At 42.1% G+C, this 18,649-nt stretch overlaps 1 protein-coding gene across 1 annotated transcript in view; it reads right to left on the bottom strand.

Moving 5' to 3' along the window:
* Positions 1-536: 536 nt before the first annotated feature.
* ULK1 (unc-51 like autophagy activating kinase 1) overlaps positions 537-18,649 on the bottom strand; it is a 105,205-nt gene continuing 87,092 nt past the window's right edge. The window contains exons 19-28 of the mRNA XM_077293322.1: positions 17,938-18,197; positions 15,027-15,220; positions 13,724-13,839; positions 11,918-12,055; positions 11,645-11,832; positions 9,400-9,578; positions 8,824-8,942; positions 7,297-7,454; positions 6,015-6,150; positions 537-3,870 (exon numbers count right to left, since the gene is read on the bottom strand). Of these exons, the coding sequence (XP_077149437.1) occupies positions 3,815-3,870; positions 6,015-6,150; positions 7,297-7,454; positions 8,824-8,942; positions 9,400-9,578; positions 11,645-11,832; positions 11,918-12,055; positions 13,724-13,839; positions 15,027-15,220; positions 17,938-18,197 (1,544 nt within the window). The 3' untranslated portion in view covers positions 537-3,814. The remainder of the gene's footprint in view (positions 3,871-6,014; positions 6,151-7,296; positions 7,455-8,823; positions 8,943-9,399; positions 9,579-11,644; positions 11,833-11,917; positions 12,056-13,723; positions 13,840-15,026; positions 15,221-17,937; positions 18,198-18,649) is intronic.

The raw sequence follows: 18,649 nt of genomic DNA, 5'->3' as shown, positions 1-18,649 counted from the left end.
GGACTCCAATGAAGGAGCAGAACCATCTCAAGGAGGTTCACAAGGAAATGGACAGACTCATGGCTGTACTAGCTCAAAAGGGTGCTTCTACTCAATACTGACCAAAGGGTCTGAATACTTATGACCATGTGATATTTCAGTTTTTCTTTTTTAATTTGCTAACATTTCTTCATTTCTGTTTTTTTCCAGTCAAGATGGGGTGCAGAATGTGAATTAATGTTAAAAAAAATGAACTTTTTTGAATTTACAAAATTACTGCAATGAAAGAAAGAGTGAAAAATTTAAAGGGGTACGAATACTTTCTATACCACTGTAAATAACACATCTCTAGAAAATGCCATAAATCTTCAAAAAAGGTGTATACCCCTTTATAAGGAATCCTCCACTGGGGTCCTGATTATCTCCTACGGTGTCACATGACCGATGTCACTGATCGGCTGCTACCTTAACGGCAAAATTTCAGCTGGGAGAAACACTTATGGACCGAGCCTTAATTTGTTCTTTCTTTGTGTTGTTTTAAATAAATACGAGAACAGTAAGTTTTAAAGATTTTATTTCTTTTTTTTTTATTTTTACATTTTCTTATTGAAGGTATACAAATAAAATAAATCAATGCAGCACACAAAAACCAAAAATCGAAGAAAAATCAAAAAACAATCATGTCTCAAACACTATCAATTTAACTATTTTTTTTTTTTTATAAAAGCAGACATTCCACATCATATTTCTCCAACCATGTATTTTATCACCCAAACCAGCATATTTCACATAAGTTTTCATAATACAAAAAGCACATTTAGTAGGGAAGCCTACTGAGAAGTTATTTCTACATGTGCAACTAGCTAATATCAGATTTCCGCCATTAGTTTAACCCTTTCACTCTAAGAGAACAGTGGAAATGTCAGATTGACTCAATCCAGCAGAGTCTCTCCAGAAATGTATGCCTTTGGCGCAACTTTGGACTGTGTAACCAAGAGTAGTGGGCATAATGGCCAGTCACTAGCTATTCCCCAGAAACGCTTGCCCAATGTCCTGCACTGAATTAGTAAGGCTTTAAAAACAAAGTCTTGTAAAACATTTTTCCATCTGACCACTCGCATATCATACATAAGCACACATGACAAAGCAGAATAAGTTACCTTCAGCCTTAGGCCGGGGTCACACTTGCGGGTGAGTCTCGCGCATCAATACCCGGCACTGCCGCCGGCACTCAGGACCAGCATGTATTTCTATGCAGCCGCACACTCCAGTCCGAGTGCTGGCGGCAGTTCCGGGTATTGATGCCCGAATTTCTCGCAGTGCACATGCAAGTGTGACCCTGGCCTTAAGTAGATAATATTGAGAGCATCACTTGCAATACTCTGTTCAATTATGGTACTAAATGGGTTAAAAGGGCACTTTTCATTGTGAAAAATCTGCAGTTTTTTTTATTTAACCTTTTTTATTTTCTTTATCGTATATTTGGCTAGCACACAATAAATACCAAATCTTTGAATCAATGCTACAAACAACATAAAAACGTGATAAAAATGAAACCCAGCTAATGGCAAATAAAACAGTTACTTCACCCTTTGTGGCCAGAGGCCTAACACTACCTAGCACAGCAAAATAGATTTTGCTTCTACAAAACTGATTACCGTAATTCCTAGGTCTCGATAGGCCTCAAGGCGCTTAATGTTTATCGACTAAAAGCATTAAATAAATTTTCAAGTATTGAGAAGTAAAATTGGAGAAGCAGTGGTAACATGATCTCCCCAGGTTGTTACAACGACCAGGTCTCAGTGATTTCTCTACTATGTAGGACTAACCCCAGATGCAGTCCCAGAACCCGAAACGAAGGTAACACCATAAATACTACTTAACCTGTAATCAGGGTTAATAGACAGGTCTATTGACAATACAGAGTGAAGTTACCTCCATTGTATACTATCTGAACATGACCAACTGCTTCAACAGACCTGTAAACCATAAGTTGCGGAGTAATACTTCTGAATCTAAGCAGAGTTCTTGTTTCGTAATAGCAGCTCCAATCAGATCCCATTTCTGCCACCATCAAATTCGGTTATTGAGTCCATTCATTCCCAGCTCATTTATCAATGCAATTTTGCACTTATCACAGCCATATATTGCATCCTATATTGCAAGTATGGACTTAATCCATTGATACATATCCTTATTACCAACGGATTGTCTGTATCAGATGGATCGGCGTATTAAAGTGGCAATATCCCAGAGGGCTTGTTGATAATCCTTCTTCTATAGGCATCATATAAATCCACAATAGTGACCTTGCGAACACAAATGTGTTGGGTCTGAACTGAGTCGTCAACATAAGCACGGAGGAGCAGCAACCCTACATGACTATTTTCTCTGTTGCATATGAATGGAACAAACATAAGAAAACTATTGATAGGAAGACAAAGTTACAAACGTGTGATAGTCACATCTTACCGCAATTTTACATTCTTTGTAAAATCTACATTATATACATATATATATATTTTATATACACTAACATATTTACACTGGTAGTGTAGCACAAAAGGAAACAACACGAGAGAAGTAACCTTGGCTTCGGATAACCTAGCGTTTCGCCATCTATGCCACCTCTGAACACACCAGCCCGCTTGAATAATGATACGCTCTTTGTATGTTCAAGAAAACATTTTGGTTAGCATTCTCAGATCTTCATTAAAAGTGAATAAAGTGCAAGGAAAAACAGGTTTATAAAGAGAACATGCAGAGAAACGATATTCTTCAATGCTGCACTAGGGGACTCAGTTCTGTCCTCAGTTACATGAGGACATTTCTCAGTTTCTGATCCACATAATACACTTGTTCACTAAACTCCCAGGAAATCTTCAGTAAACTGCTCCAGACTGAGAAAAGGAGGTGTTCCAAAAGGAAATGGAATACTAAAGGGGAACACCTAGGGAAATTAGCTCATTTTACGTCCTTGGGTTAGTCTAGAGCCTGTGGCAGGTTAAAGTCCATGAAAAAACTCCAATCTGTGCAAAAGTTACTCCGAGCCTTGGCAAATAAAATACAGTACTTTTTTTTTTTTAAATTCTCCTTGATGATGGTGTTGAGATATATCCATCATTCATAAACTATTAGTTCTCTGTAAAGGAGAGCAAGGATCCAATCTACGGAACAGCTTCAATTATTCGCAACTGTGCAAAACTAAATATTAATAGATCTGCAGAAAACGTAATGACGGCTTTGTGCAAGATACGACTCAGTGAGGAACCCTGTGATGTTCAGTGCCAGCTGGTGAGAGGAACATTAAGGAAACCGGGACATTGCTGCTTTTTAGTCCACATCTCGGTTAGACTATGTGGCTATGTTGAGAGTAACAGTGTTATCCTTCACGTACCATCAGGCAGATCATGCCTCCATTTTGGCTTGGGTGAAATATGTTGCCGAGGGCGTATTTTTACACCAAGCTGGGCACTCTCCACAGGCGACATACTGTGCTGTTATTCAAAACTTTACAAGCACTCTTGGCCACTCATGTCCTTAAAGAGTGCATGGGGCCACATTTTACCTTCTCCCTTGTGCCGTCCTGTTACTACAACACAAACTCCATGGTGTGTTCTCCAGGCGTTCTTCACCAGAAATAATGTCATAATAATGTACAAAGGAGAATGTTGAAAAATGTAGTGGGGGGTTTCCATGAGGTACTGAGAGAAACAATGTTTTATAGGATTCATCCCAGGTAAGGAAATGAGAAGAATGGACTAGACACAATGCTGGCAATGCTCTTCTTCCAGAATGAGAGGAAATGTAACCGGAAGACGTCTGGGACATGGACTCATGCACAAATGCTTCCTTGAAGTGCAAACAGTCGTCGTTCTATACACAGTTTACCTGTAAGAAAGAACAGAAACATTCATGGCGTGCAAGGACAATGTTGATTAAAGACAAGGATCTACTCATACTTCAACTATGGCGTTTTCTATGGCCACCTTCTGAATGTACAACGCACCTGACCGCAACTAAGATATCTCAGTAGTGCAGCTTCTGGCCTTAGGGCCGTAACTTAAGGTAAACACATTTCAGCATAGATGAAGTACCATATATATACATATGAAAAGGCGTGTTACTATCATGGGTTTACCACGACAGAGAGGTGTCAGAAGACTGCAGCATCTGATTTCCCACACTGATTAGAAAAGCACCTCACCATCATATTAAACGGTGCAGGTTTCTGCTAGCAGTGCAAGGGTTAATCTGTTCAGTTGAGAGCTGCTACAGCTTTCCAGCATTGATGGTCTCAGCTATTCAGTGTAGGCCACTCTCCTCTTCTATATATATTCTCCTCTGGCTATCAGGGGTGCCAGTGTTAGTTCTTGCTGCCTGGCTCTGGAACTGGAGTAGTTGGTTGTTTGAGGAGGCATTTGGAGTGTTTATCTAAAGACTGCTACTTGGTGATTTGTCTGTGTGCATTTCCTCATCCTCTTCTATTTGTTCTTTTCTGTCCTTCACTCTCCAGTGTTCCACTCTGTTGTTTGTGAGTGCACATTTGTGTGATTGGTATTTTCCTTTATCCCTGTACATATTCCCTTGTTAGTCTAGTTTGTGTATTTTCATACACTACTACTACCCACTTCCCTTGGTGGAGAAGGGGACAGATAAGTGCAGATTCAGGAGTTCAGCAAAGCAAGTGGCTCCAGCATCTTCACCATTAGAAGTAATCCGGACAGCAGGGATAACTATGGCACCCTAGCGCTAGGGACAGGGTAGGAGAACCTGGCCCCGGAAAATCTGTCAACAGAGTCGTGACAATTACTATGTCTAATATTGGAGATGTCGATCTGTTACAATTGCCCAAGTTTATATATCAGCATTATAATTACGTGCCTGGTGAAAAAACACCTTTCAAGTCATTTCAAACCTGCATCTGGCTGGGGCAGAAGTTGCTTAGACATTAAAAGTTTATGGATGATTTATTGTGAGGCAATTATGGGAATAATATTTTTTTTTCATCCTCTTCAGTATTAAATCAATTGGAACCTAAGAGTCTGACGAAAGCACTATAAAAGTTGTCAAACAGGAAATAGTTGTGTCAGGACAGTGATCCAGTATTCAGTATTCCTGACAATTCTTAAAAGGAATCGGTCATCAAGTTTTACACCCTCCGAGAGCCGCATGATTCCAGAAATGTATCACTTACTGGGCTCTTTGTTGCAGTTTTGGGACAAGTCTGTAGGTGGTGTATGGAGTGGGCTCACAGTCCAATCCATTCCATGCAGATAATGGCTTTGACATGAAGCCAGGACCTGTCTCTTACAGTTGCGGGTGGAGTAGAGTTCCACCAGCATTTGTTACCCTGTTAAATGCGGCTGTTAAAGGGCGTATCCGGGACTTTACAAAGAACAACAAAATTAGCTAAGCACTAACAGGCAGGTAATTGCAACTTACCTGCCTGTTGTGCTCAGCGCCGTTTGTTCTCAGCACAGAGTGGTCACAGAGGGCTCCTGCCAGGAATTCAGCTGCCTCTGCTAACCCAACGGCGGAAATTCTGAGGTCATTCTAATTGAGAGCCGGCTCCCCCAGTTAGGCAGCAGGGAATCGGCAATCAGATTGACCTTGGAAGTCCCGCCCTGTTGACAGAGCGGAGCGGAAAAGAAGCCATAGATGTGACGTCAGCAGAGGCTTCTGAATCTCAGCCAGGAGCGGTCTATGACTGCTCTGTGCTGGGGAAGAACGGCTTACCTGCCTGTTAATGCTTAGACACATTTTTGTTTTTTTTGTAAAGTCCCAGATACCCCATTTAAACTCTTACAGTGGCTTTAACTGGCATGGGGCGCATCATTCCATGAGCCCAACAACACACGTCATCGCAGGATGCTGATGGGTTGCTATAATAGTCAGGAGGCTTTTGAAGACCTCCATGCCTGTCAGCACGGCACTCCTATGGCTGGGCTCTAAAGGAGACCGTGATTTTTACTATATGCAGATATACTGTAGTGAGCTAACATTCAGTAACAGACACAACTACGTAAACTTACATTTGTTGATGTTCTCTATATCTCCCTGCTCAGTCATGAAGTTCAGCAATCCATCCATTAGGAGCAGAGCTTTGTGATATCTCTGCACACAGTCTTCTCGATGGTGAAACATTTCATCTAATGCTGCTGACTGCACCTGTAATAACATCGCAGTATTACTATATATTGTTTAATAGGGAAAAACTAAAAATCTAACATGTTTATGATAGTTTCTATGCAAGTTTGTGATTTATAAAGGCATGCTGCAAAAGGTGGACACTAGAAGAAGCCTCTATGTACTGGAAATACCAGCAAAGAAATCTCCCTTTGCAATGTTTGAACAGAGACGTTGTAGGAAGTGATGGGAGGCTGACCTAGGGAGAAAGTACCTCATCCTCCAAACGAGGAACTATAAATTAATTATATGGGACCAAGTTGCAGAACTGAAGCCTAGTACAGCACTTGGTCAACAGTGGCACAAGTAATGGAATTGTCCACTTTGGGTGACAAGTAAAAAAACAAGTGCATGTAATTGGAGCTAAAAATCACATTTGCACTTGGGTTCCATAATAAATTGTGCACAATTTGTCTTCTATAGACTTTGTTATATACTCACCGATGGCCGTCCTCCTTCCAGTGCCGATCCGGTCCTCTTCTGAATCACATGACTGCTATTCCAACTCGCTGAACCTGGGGCTTATGTGTGAGAAATCACTTTTACAATGAATGCCAACACAGTGTCAGAAGGAGGCTCCATAGGCGTTCATTGGAAAAGAGACTTCTGGCTCACACAAACCTTGGTGTGATCCAGGGATTCGGAATAGAAGTCTAGAAACTGGTGAGGATGGCCATCAGTGATTATATGATGGCCATCAGTGAGTATCCACACTAAAAATAATGGCGGGGATTGCTTTTTTATTTAATTCATCAATCATCCTGCTAGGAAGGTCTTTTAACGCTTTTACGAGAAAGTGGACACCCCTTGAAGAATCGAAAATTAAGAAAAAGCCACTACACCCCCTTTAGATCCTTCAATCTAGCAATCAGTGGGGCTCCCAGTGGTTCTTCCCCCATGTATGTCATCACTTGATACAAGGGTTCTTGTCTGTAAATCTGAACACGTGTCTTACTGGTATGTCTTCTTCTCTTTCAGTCCTGTAGTATTCTGCTATTGTTGGATCGGCAATAAGCAGTCATTAAGTAAATGCATTGGAATGATGGCGAGTGCGGTGATTTCATTCATTAGTTCAATGATGACGACAACTCAAGATTGAATGCAATGCCCATGTCCGCTGCCACTCACCATCTGGACTGTGTAGCTAAAGATCAGCTTTTCCGCGGTGATGCTGTTGATCCGGTCCATGAGCTTCTGTTTGTCAGCAAAGAACCTCTGAAGCCGCACATTCAGGCAATGGCAGGAAGACACGCAAGATTTGTACAGATCATTCAGCTTCTTTACCACTAAGAAAGCAAAAAAAAAAAAACTCAACAGAGATCTCACATAGCTATCATTATCTACGTGCCGGAGACATGATTGTATTCTAGTAAGTCAGAAATTGTACAATTTGTCCATCTTGTTATATATTAGGAACCTATGTCTGAAGCGGTCATAGACTTCAGGATATGTCAGCAATGGTCATCTATTGTCTATGAAGCTGAACAGATTCTTCCAAGACATCAGTGAAATGATCCGATTCATTGGATTTGTAACTGTAATCTGCAGCCTGGTCTACCCGGAGATGAGTAGCGATGGATCTACCTGGCAGCTATACTAAAGTAATGGCGTCAGGAATGTGCAGATATTGGATATTTGTACATTTCTCCAGACAGTCTTCTGTAGCATTGCCCGTCATGTGTGGGACACAGGGGAAGCTTTGTGGACCATAATATTATTACATGGTTAGTACGATTGAGAAAAGGCACATGTCCATCAAGTTTAAAGGGAACCTGTCACCCCGTTTTTTCAATATGAGGTAAAAATAGTGTTCAATAGGGCCTGAGCTGTGCTGTACAATAGTGCCTTTATTATCCCCTGATTCCCCACCTTTGCTGCCAAAATGCCTTAGTAAAGTCGCCGTTTTCGGCTGTCAATCACGCAGGTCTGATCAAGTGGGCGTTGTGAAATCGCTGTTTCTCCCCCACCTCTTGCTTTTCTTCCCGGCGTTGGCGAAGTGGTTCGCGCCTGCGCATTACAGTCTCTTCACTGTAACCTCTGTGCAATACATACTGCGCATACGCAACAGCCGAATGCACTGCGCAACGGCAAAAAAAGCGCGATCTGTGAATAGCAGAGGTGGGGGAGAAACAGCAATTTCACAACGCCCATTTGACCAGACCTGCGTGATTCACAGCCGAAAACGGCGACTTTACTAAGGCATTTTGGCAGCAAAGGTGGGGAATCAGGGGATAATAAAGGCACTATTGTCCAGCACAGCTCAGGCCCTACTGAACACTATTTTTACCTCATATTGAAAAAACGGGGTGACAGGTTCCCTTTAACAAAGGAATGGAATAAGGGAAAGGGTGTAGGTACAACGAAAATGCACGATTCAGTCTGCTGTAAGGCCACGTTCACACTTTCAGTATTTGTAAGAGAAAACCAGAAATGGAACAATCAGAGGAAAAGTAGAATAGAAACACGTCACCACTTCGGTCTTTTTCATCCACTCCTTACAAATAGTGATCTAAAAAACTGACCAAATACTGAACGTGGCCTAAAAGAGCAAATTCTTCCCTCCTGATTCCATTTGTCAATCGACTGGATCAACAGTCAGAAGAACTGTGGACATAAACCTAAGGATTTGTCATTGTCATGCACACGAATGCCTACCCTGTTTGACTGTAGAGGAGAGACACAGTTTCCCACTCTTGACCTGCTCCATGGCCGTCTGAAGCCCGTTCGAGAGAAGTTCTGCTGCTTTGAGATAGAGAACCAGTTGTTCTGCGTAACTACAAGAAAGTACATACAAATGAGCTTGCCACAAATTGGCATCCATATAATTGTTATATTCACTCGTGCTTATATCCAAGAGTAACATATGGCTTTATGTTCAAGATTAGGAAAAAAAAGGACTTTCAAGACTGGAAGATATCGACTGCACAAAATAGCAGAATTTATCTGGGTCCGTTTTAAAATACAGAAAAAAGCAGCTTGTATCATCTTGGGCACAGTTGCTTCTTGTTTTAGGCTAAGTTATATTTTTTCCTAATTCACCGATTTCCATCAAAGTAATAAGATTCAAATAATACTTGTAAAGCGATCCTTAAGGGTCTAATTGTGTCTGTCTGAACTTCATGAGGTCGGGAGGATTACATTCATGGTAATGTCCTAATAACCTATTCATGATTAATCCCCCTGTCTGGATATTACAGCTGTGGACTTATCACTTGTAGCAGACAGGCTTACCTCCACTCTCGGCTTAGCAGGCTAATCTGATCCGCCACAACACTCTCCTGCATTTGGTACTCGGATGTCACAGACGCACTCACGTCCGCAGACCCGCCTTTGAGACTGGCGATTTCCATAACAGAATGTGCAAAGGCAAGCGTGAATCGCAGGCTGCGGAGCGAGTCTGTATGCTCTTGCTGCAGAGACAAGTGGAATATTACAGGTAAATGGTAGAATAAGAAGGAATCATGCAGATCTAAAGAATAGATTAACGGCTAACTAAAAGTAGATTAATTTATGAGCAAGATATGTGTACATACATATACATGTATATATGTATGTATGTATGTATGTATGTATGTATGTATGTATGTATGTATGTATATATATATATATATATATATATATATATATATATATATATATATACACCAAAATTACTTTTATTGTGAACAGTTGATCAAGTTGAAGATGGAGTGATCTCTAAAAGGCCTAAAGTTATAGATGACACATTTCCTTTGTATTTTATGCCCTCCCCCGAAATACTACTGCCCTTTCTAGCAGTATTAATTCTTGCATTTTTTGACGATTTTGTATGCCTCTTTTTGTGGCTTTGCTTTTAATTTTAGTAATAGAACAATGTACCACAACACCAGAGTTTGGTAATCCTATGAGCAGACCTTACTGAAATTCTGCTTGGTCTTCCAGACCTTATCTTGACCCCCACAGTTCAGTTTCAGAGTGCTAGACAGCTGCTTAGAGAACTTATGGCTGCTGTTTTTTGGCACAAGATTAGAGGCGGCTTGTTTTTTTACAAAGCTGGGATTTGCATGACCTGGCCTTTCATAATGATGATAGTGAACAAGCCATACCCCTATCAAGCTAATTAAGGTATGAAACCTTGGTCAAAGGTATCTGAGCACAGAAATCTCCAAGGGTGCCGAAGCTTTTGCATCGGCTCATCTTGCTTTTCGGAATGCTAAAATGTAAAAAATTACTATATATTTGCTTAAAATACAAAGGAAATATGTCATTTTAACTTTAGGCCTTTTAGAGAGATAATTTCATCTTCAACTTGCTCAACTGTTCACAATAACAGTCATTTGACCAGGGGTGCCCAAATGGTTACATACCACTGTTGCGTTAGGTCACAAAGCAACAACATGAAAAGCCATTAGATGCAATGTCGCAATGGGAAACTACAATTTCAATGTCTCATGTAGTCATAGCCTAAAAGGGAATCTGTCTTCAGGTTTTTGTATCCCATCTGAGAGCCGAGTAAGTGTCACATTGCTGTAATCAGTGTCTGGGTCTCTACATTATGCTGCTGTTAGATAAGTTGGCAAAAACCTAGTGACAGATTGCCTTTAAAATAACTAAATCCAATAAACGCAATGACTATTTCCATTTAAAAGAAAATTTCACTATCCTCAAAATAAAATGAGATGATTTGGAAGATTTCCCACACTGAATAAAGTCATAACCACACAGTCTGAATAGTGTTTATAATGTGAAAATGGCAGGTCATAAATCACATATCAGACTCAAAACGTGAAATGGAATCATGTTATTGCACTGATAGCATGGCTCAGGAAAGATGACGCTCATTTCTCACACACTACAATGGAAAACTATGAAGTTAATGGACAGCACAACGGCCGCCCCTGACATCTGCCATTCTGAAATGCTTATCGTACAGGAAGAAGAAAGTTTCTGTGAGCGTCACAAGATTTTAGTAATCATTGCTCCTCTGAATTACTGGATAACCGCAAAGCAGAAATAAAAGCATTTTTCCTCAGAGTTCTGACCCGAATAAAGTGGAAAAGCACTGACTGTAACCACAAGTGCCTCTGATTCTACAGAGTCCCATAATAAGCACTTATGAAGTGAAGGGCCGACATTTACACAGTGGACGTGGGTGCACCTGACCAAACATGACCTAATGATTGCTCCTCACACAGACTGAGCTCTGGAACTGGGCACGGCGTCACACACTCATATTTCCCATGAATCTGGAATAACATGGCACGCTTCCATTGTAGCTTGTTTGTGAATTTCTGGTGGCCTGATCCTGTCCACTTCTGAGGTCAGTTGCTCTAGAAGGGTGTGTGCAGGAAACATGACTATTAATATAGAGAGGAAGGATGAAAACTATATTGGGATACTGTGTGTTCTCCATGAAAATGGCTGTACTGACCTTCTCCTGCTTCTCCACCAAACACACAACCATTATAATCTTACCAGACCAGCTCACCCATCTTACCTCCATCAGCGTCTCTTCAGGAAGCTCAGGCACTTCAAACATCACAATGCCTTCAGCATTTGCCATCCCAGTGTCAGGGAACGCGTATCTAAGGCTTGACGGGGCTTCAAATGTTTCCCCACCGGCGCCAACTACAAGATGTCTTCCAGTGTATGAGCCAGCCGAGCTCTGAGAGCTGGATGATCCCACTGAGAGGACAAAGTAGTAAGGATGCACTGTAAAAATGCATGAAAACATAACATAGTACAATAATACACAATCTGTCCAAATTACCTGAGAAGAATCGCGTGCGTGTTGTCTGCGGAGGGGTCATGCCATCTGGTGGAGAACCCACAGTGAAAATGACGGGAGCGGGACTGACTGAAGCTTGTGCCCCACAGTGCAGGTTCCCTCCATAACCAATTAAGGGAGCTAAACAGCAAAATAGTTTAAATCATTGCTATTTGACAGATATATGGTACAAATATTATTAAACAGATATAATTAAAAATGCATTAATGCTATTGACATGACATAAGTATTGTAAATATAATAAAGTGGATAGTTACATACATATTTATTAATATATTTATTAGGTAACTATGTACTACATTATATACATTGTAGCAAAGCCAGGTAGGACAGGGTTAAATCCTAGCACTGCAGGTCTTCATTAGATGCACCTGCCTTGCTTTTATTACTAGAACCAGGGCCTCTGTTTACTAGGGGTGTCTGTCTGTTAGATGTTGAGCAGAATCAAGTATTCTGCTGGTAAGTGACCAGCCAAAATGTGAGCAGTAGCTGGAAGAGGGACGTGTTGGGGTCTATCTCTGAATGGTGGCTGCATGGGTCAGCTAGGAAAGCTGAGCAGTCTGTGTGTTGGAGCTGCAGAAAACCATGTGGAGGCTGCAGCATGTTCAGTGTGTACTGTGTCCAGAGTTGAACACTTCTGCCTCGCACTGGAAGCTGGAGCTTGGGTTAAATGGGGATATTAAGACTGGTGGGATCGGGACTCTTCTGTGTATGAAGTCTACTCCGGGAGAAAGGATTGTAATTGGGTGAGCCTGCACTGACATATGTGCCCTATTAAATGAACTGTTTTTGTTTGCTGTGATACCTTTGTGCCCAGAAGAAGTTGTTTTCGGTTTTGAATCCCCTGGAGGTTTATGAAAGCAATAAAACCGCACCTGTTTGAGCTAAACCGCATTGCCTGTGTGAACGCTACCTAATGCCTACCTGAGAGAGTGAATCCCCACTGAATAGTTATTGAATTACATAGTTACTTTAAAAATATTAAATGGTAGTAATAACTATTTATGTAGCTATCCATTTTATTATATTTATACTATACGTATGTCAATTAAAAGCAATCAAAAGACATATGGACCCACAAATCTCCTGGAAAATACAGACATTGAGAAAAGCAGTTGAAAAAAATGAAGCCCACAATATTAAATGAATGATATACAGAACGGACAGAGTGTGCAGCCGCAATGAGGAGAGCACGGAGGTAGTTAAGGACCTGGGGATGTTTAGTCGGTGTGAGGTTGCAAATAACAACCCCATCTATGAAACTAACAAAACACACAAACGCTTTTTCAGTTTAGAGCACGTCCCTCATTCTCATTCAGTTCCAAATAGAAATGTCAGATGTGCTGCACCCACCTAACGGAGCACTGCATTTATACCGTCCCCATTATTACAGGCTGACCACTATGTGGTTCTGTGACACTAGTTATATACAGGAATAGTAGAATATTACATCACTGGCCGACAGCGGATTCTTGTGTTGAGAAAGCAAATGGGTAACTTGTAAAACAGAGTTTGACCAATGCAACAATGTTCTTATTTTCTCTTTTCAAAATGATATAAGAGAATATTTGCGGAGCTACTGGATCACCACTAACGGCACTGATGGATGGCACTAATGGCACTGGGGTCTGAGCACGGTATAAAAGGACTGTCAGGGTCTGGACATTATTTCAGTGACCACAAGGTCACAAGAGGACGGATTTTGCACCACTACAGATAAAAGACATGAAATGTATCACCCCAAGAAAGGAGTAGGATATGGGGTTGGAGAAGGAAAGGGACACTCACCTGCTATCTCCATTGGTTTCTCTGTGTTGAGGCTCTCTGTGCTGCCAATGTCGGGAGCCTGAGTCCCAAATGCTGCTTTCAGCAGGAGATCTGTGAGTCTGCCAGTGCTGAGAGACCTGCAGGGACCCAGACGAGAGAACAAAGTGAGCAGGGGGACGGACAAAATGCACTCAGGCCATAGGGCAGCTGGGAATCTGGCTCTTTTCACAGTTAGTGGTTAGTGATGAGAGAACGTGCCCGGATTATGTGTTATCTGAGCATGCTCAGGTGTTATCAGAGCATCAGGGAGTGTTCGTATATTATGGTCAAGTCCCTGCGGCTGCATGATTTGGGAATGTTAGACACAGCCTCTACACATTCGGAGATTCCCTAACAAACAAGCAATCCTCGCATGTGTTGACGCGGCCCAACATTCCCAAACATGCAAGACATCACTGTCCCCATTGGGGTTCCTAATGTAAATTCAGCACAATCCCCCGCTAGAAATAGGCAAGGCCAACAGCTTATCAACACCTCCTGATTACTCAGCAAAGACCAGAGAACCCTTTTCTAGGTCAACCTTCTCGAAATCCGACCAAAGTCTTTATAGGAGAACATTGACACAGTCTGATCATAACCTGATATGAAGGGGCAATTGGTGTTTGCTCTAGGACTAAAAGGCTATTTTCTACTCTATTAACCCAATGCTAAACATACTTGAGAGGGATGATAAGGACCCGTATAAACACATTATACAACTATATATAGCTGTCCAAACGATAATGATCTCAGCTGTACACAAGCACATTTATGGAAGCAATAAAAGGGTAATTACGGGCAGGGGGGAAACAAAGGTAAAGTAGCCATACACATTAGGTGTACATTGGCTGAGCTTGCTGATTGTGGTTGGACCTGTCGGCCATCTAATATGAATGGAAGTGGCCACAGATTCCACTAAAAGTTAATACCGACCCTATAACGAGCCTTGCAACATGACGTGTTGTTTCTGGATGTTTGCCCTTCCTCCGAAACAACACATGTCTGCAAACGGAGTGTCTGGTTTGGATTTTATCCTAAATCATGTGGCAAGGCTTGGCACTGACTTTTAGGATTGCTACCCACCAATAGCTGGCGCTAGAGTTCTAGTGCACGGCCTCTGGGCATTTTATATGAACAAGGAATGCTCGTGTCATCTCATAACTGAAGGGAGGGGATGTAGTAAACATGTAACACAGCTCCAATTAAAACAGTAAACTTATATACTGTGTATAGTGTACATAACAGCCCATAGTGACAGCAAGGAACAATACAGTAACATAATTACCTGCCAAAAGGCCCCTTCATTTCCTCCACAGGACGCATACCCATGCCAGTTTGCTGGCACTGGTATTGCCCTATATTCTTTAGGTCCGGAAGGGTCTTGTTTCTGGTTGGTGGGATGATCACTCCTTGGTGAGTGAGAAGCGTCACAAGATTTTGAGAACTGGTTCCCCTGGGAAACTCAAATGGGGATATACTCTGAAGAGTGAAAAAGAGGAGATATATGAAGTATTCATAGATTACACTCTAACAAAGTGAATCATTTGCACTACACACATCCTTCGTGGCACGCATGGTATAAAGAGGAGGCGCATGTGTGTGAATCATCAGACCTACAATCAGGTTCAATGGTAGCATATGTCTTACAGCTTTGGTGCTGCTCAGCTCCCGATGTGGATGACGCCATCTTCCAATACTGAGAGGAGCAGCACCAGAAAAACCCTTTTCAGCAGATCATGTACATACAGTGCCTACAAGTAGTATTCAACCCCCTGCAGATTTAGCAGATTTAATAAGATGCAAATAAGTTAGAGCCTTCAAACTTCAAACAAGAGCAGGATTTATTAACAGATGCATAAATCTTACAAACCAAAAAGTTTTGTTGCTCAGTTAAATTTTTATAAATTTTCAACATAAAAGTGTGGGTCAATTATTATTCAACCCCTAGGTTTAATATTTTGTGGAATAACCTTTGTTTGCAATTACAGCTAATAATCGTCTTTTATAAGACCTGATCAGGCCGGCACAGGTCTCTGGAGTTATCTTGGCCCACTCCTCCATGCAGATCTTCTCCAAGTTATCTAGGTTCTTTGGGTGTCTCATGTGGACTTTAATCTTGAGCTCCTTCCACAAGTTTTCAATTGGGTTAAGGTCAGGAGACTGACTAGGCCACTGCAACACCTTGATTTTTTGCCTCTTGAACCAGGCCTTCGTTTTCTTGGCTGTGTGCTTTGGGTCGTTGTCTTGTTGGAAGATGAAATGACGACCCATCTTAAGATCCTTGATGGAGGAGCGGAGGTTCTTGGCCAAAATCTCCAGGTAGGCCGTGCTATCCATCTTCCCATGGATGCGGACCAGATGGCCAGGCCCCTTGGCTGAGAAACAGCCCCACAGCATGATGCTGCCACCACCATGCTTGACTGTAGGGATGGTATTCTTGGGGTCGTATGCAGTGCCATCCAGTCTCCAAACGTCACGTGTGTGGTTGGCACCAAAGATCTCGATCTTGGTCTCATCAGACCAGAGAACCTTGAACCAGTCAGTCTCAGAGTCCTCCAAGTGATCATGAGCAAACTGTAGACGAGCCTTGACATGACGCTTTGAAAGTAAAGGTACCTTACGGGCTCGTCTGGAACGGAGACCATTGCGGTGGAGTACGTTACTTATGGTATTGACTGAAACCAATGTCCCCACTGCCATGAGATTTTCCCGGAGCTCCTTCCTTGTTGTCCTTGGGTTAGCCTTGACTCTTCTGACAAGCCTGGCCTTGGCACGGGAGGAAACTTTCAAAGGCTGTCCAGGCCGTGGAAGGCTAACAGTAGTTCCATAAGCCTTCCACTTCCGGATGATGCTCCCAACAGTGGAGACAGGTAGGTCCAACTCCTTGGAAAGGGTTTTGTACCCCTTGCCAGCCTTGTGACCCTCCACGATCTTGTCTCTGATGGCCTTGGAATGCTCCTTTGTCTTTCCCATGTTGACCATGTATGAGTGCTGTTCACAAGTTTGGGGAGGGTCTTAAATAGTCAGAAAAGACTGGAAAAAGAGATAATTAATCCAAACATGTGAAGCTCATTGTTCTTTGTGCCTGAACTACTTCTTAATACTTTAGGGGAACCAAACAGAATTCTGGTGGGTTGAGGGGTTGAATAATAAATGACCCTCTGAAAATACTTTTCCCAATTTAAAAAAAAAAATAAGCAAAGAAATAACATTCTTTTTTGCTGCAGTGCATTTCACACTTCCAGGCTGATCTACAGTCCAAATGTCACAATGCCAAGTTAATTCCAAATGTGTAAACCTGCTAAATCTGCAGGGGGTTGAATACTACTTGTAGGCACTGTATGTTTAGGACTCAATAACTTGCCTCCATACTCTTTCCTACTTTCTAGGACCAACCTAGTTTTTCTGAAAACTGGAAGATAGATGTGGGTCCAACTACTGTGATCCGCACCAATTCTAAAAACAAGGGTCAGGAATGCCTCACTGGAATTAATAGGTGGCCGCTAATGAGCACCACTGCCCCCTTCATTGTCTATGGGTCTGCTGGAAATAGTCGTGCACTGTACTTGGCTAACTCCCATAGACAAAGAATTGGTGCGAATTATATGCACGCACCACTAGATTATGGCAGGGCATTTCAGAACCTTGTGCCTGTGGTTGGCGCGGGTCCCAGCAGTAGGACCCTCAACCATCAGCAAGGTATGTCAAGTTAGGAATGACCTTTTAATTTTTATTTTCGTCACCAGGTTTTGCTATTTTGATCGGAGAGCAGCATGATGTAGAGAAAGAGCGATGTGTCACTTACAGGGCTGCTTTCAGTAGCTTTGATGAAATCACGGTTTTATCAGCAGATTATCACTAGAGGACTAGTAAACTTGCAGCCATGTAGTCCTCCATATTTATGAGCTTTGTACAACTCCACCCCCACCAGAGATTGGCAGCTTTCTGCCTATGCACAGTGTACACAGAAAGCTGCCAATCAGCAGTGTGGGTGGGGTTATACACAGCTCAGCATTCAGAGAACTGCTAGATCTGCAGCACATACTACAGAGATTTATGACACCGCTGGAATCAGTGTCTCTGCCCATACATTGTGCAGCTCTCATATGGGGTAGCAAAAATCTGGTGACAGATTCCAATTAAACATAGAAGTCAAATACTTTTGGTTACTCCTTGATGGGCTAATGGTTTCTTACCTTTGTGGGTGAACCCAGTATAGTTGGAAGGGGGCTCCTATGCATAAACTCAGATAACTTGGGGGAGGATCTGAGAGGTCGAGTGGACTGAAGGCCGTGGATCTGCTGTGGAGAACTTGGCTTTATAAAGACATCCCTAGGTACAACAGGATCCGATAGCTGTTTCTTTATCTTTTGCTTGCTTGGTTGTAGGTCAGACAGGTTTGGGGCGCTGTTAAGACGGGATCCCATTCTACAATTCTGTGCAGCCATTGGAATACCTGGAAAACACATAAAAATAGATGATTCAACCATGTGGTGAAACAAATACTGTGTTTTACATGGAGAGTACGCAACAAGATTCTGAAAATCTGGACCTTGATCTTTATAAAACTACTTAATGACTTTCACCACTAGTTCAATTAGAAATACCATTTACAGCCTGATTCTGGTGATATTTGATAAAAACAAATCTGTGTATATGATTTGCATACTTTTGGTCATGTGCCGACTAGATTCTCCTCCGCTTCTCTCATGATTGCATTTCACATGTACAATCTTGACGTTCCCAAGTCAGCTCCACTTCGCTAGACCTCGAGCAGCTCCTACCCTAGTGCTGGAAACACACCACCGAGCGCTGACCACTATGTGAGTGACTCACAATGGCTCTCATGTTTACTACAGACACCAAATCCATATGTCCTCATTTCAGGAGTGTGTTGTGTGCACCCTG

The sequence above is a fragment of the Ranitomeya variabilis genome, chromosome 1 (assembly GCF_051348905.1).
Source record: "Ranitomeya variabilis isolate aRanVar5 chromosome 1, aRanVar5.hap1, whole genome shotgun sequence".
Lineage (NCBI taxonomy): Eukaryota > Metazoa > Chordata > Amphibia > Anura > Dendrobatidae > Ranitomeya > Ranitomeya variabilis.
The sequence above is the reverse complement of the archived record's forward strand: the minus strand, read 5'-3'. Positions and strand labels throughout refer to the sequence as shown.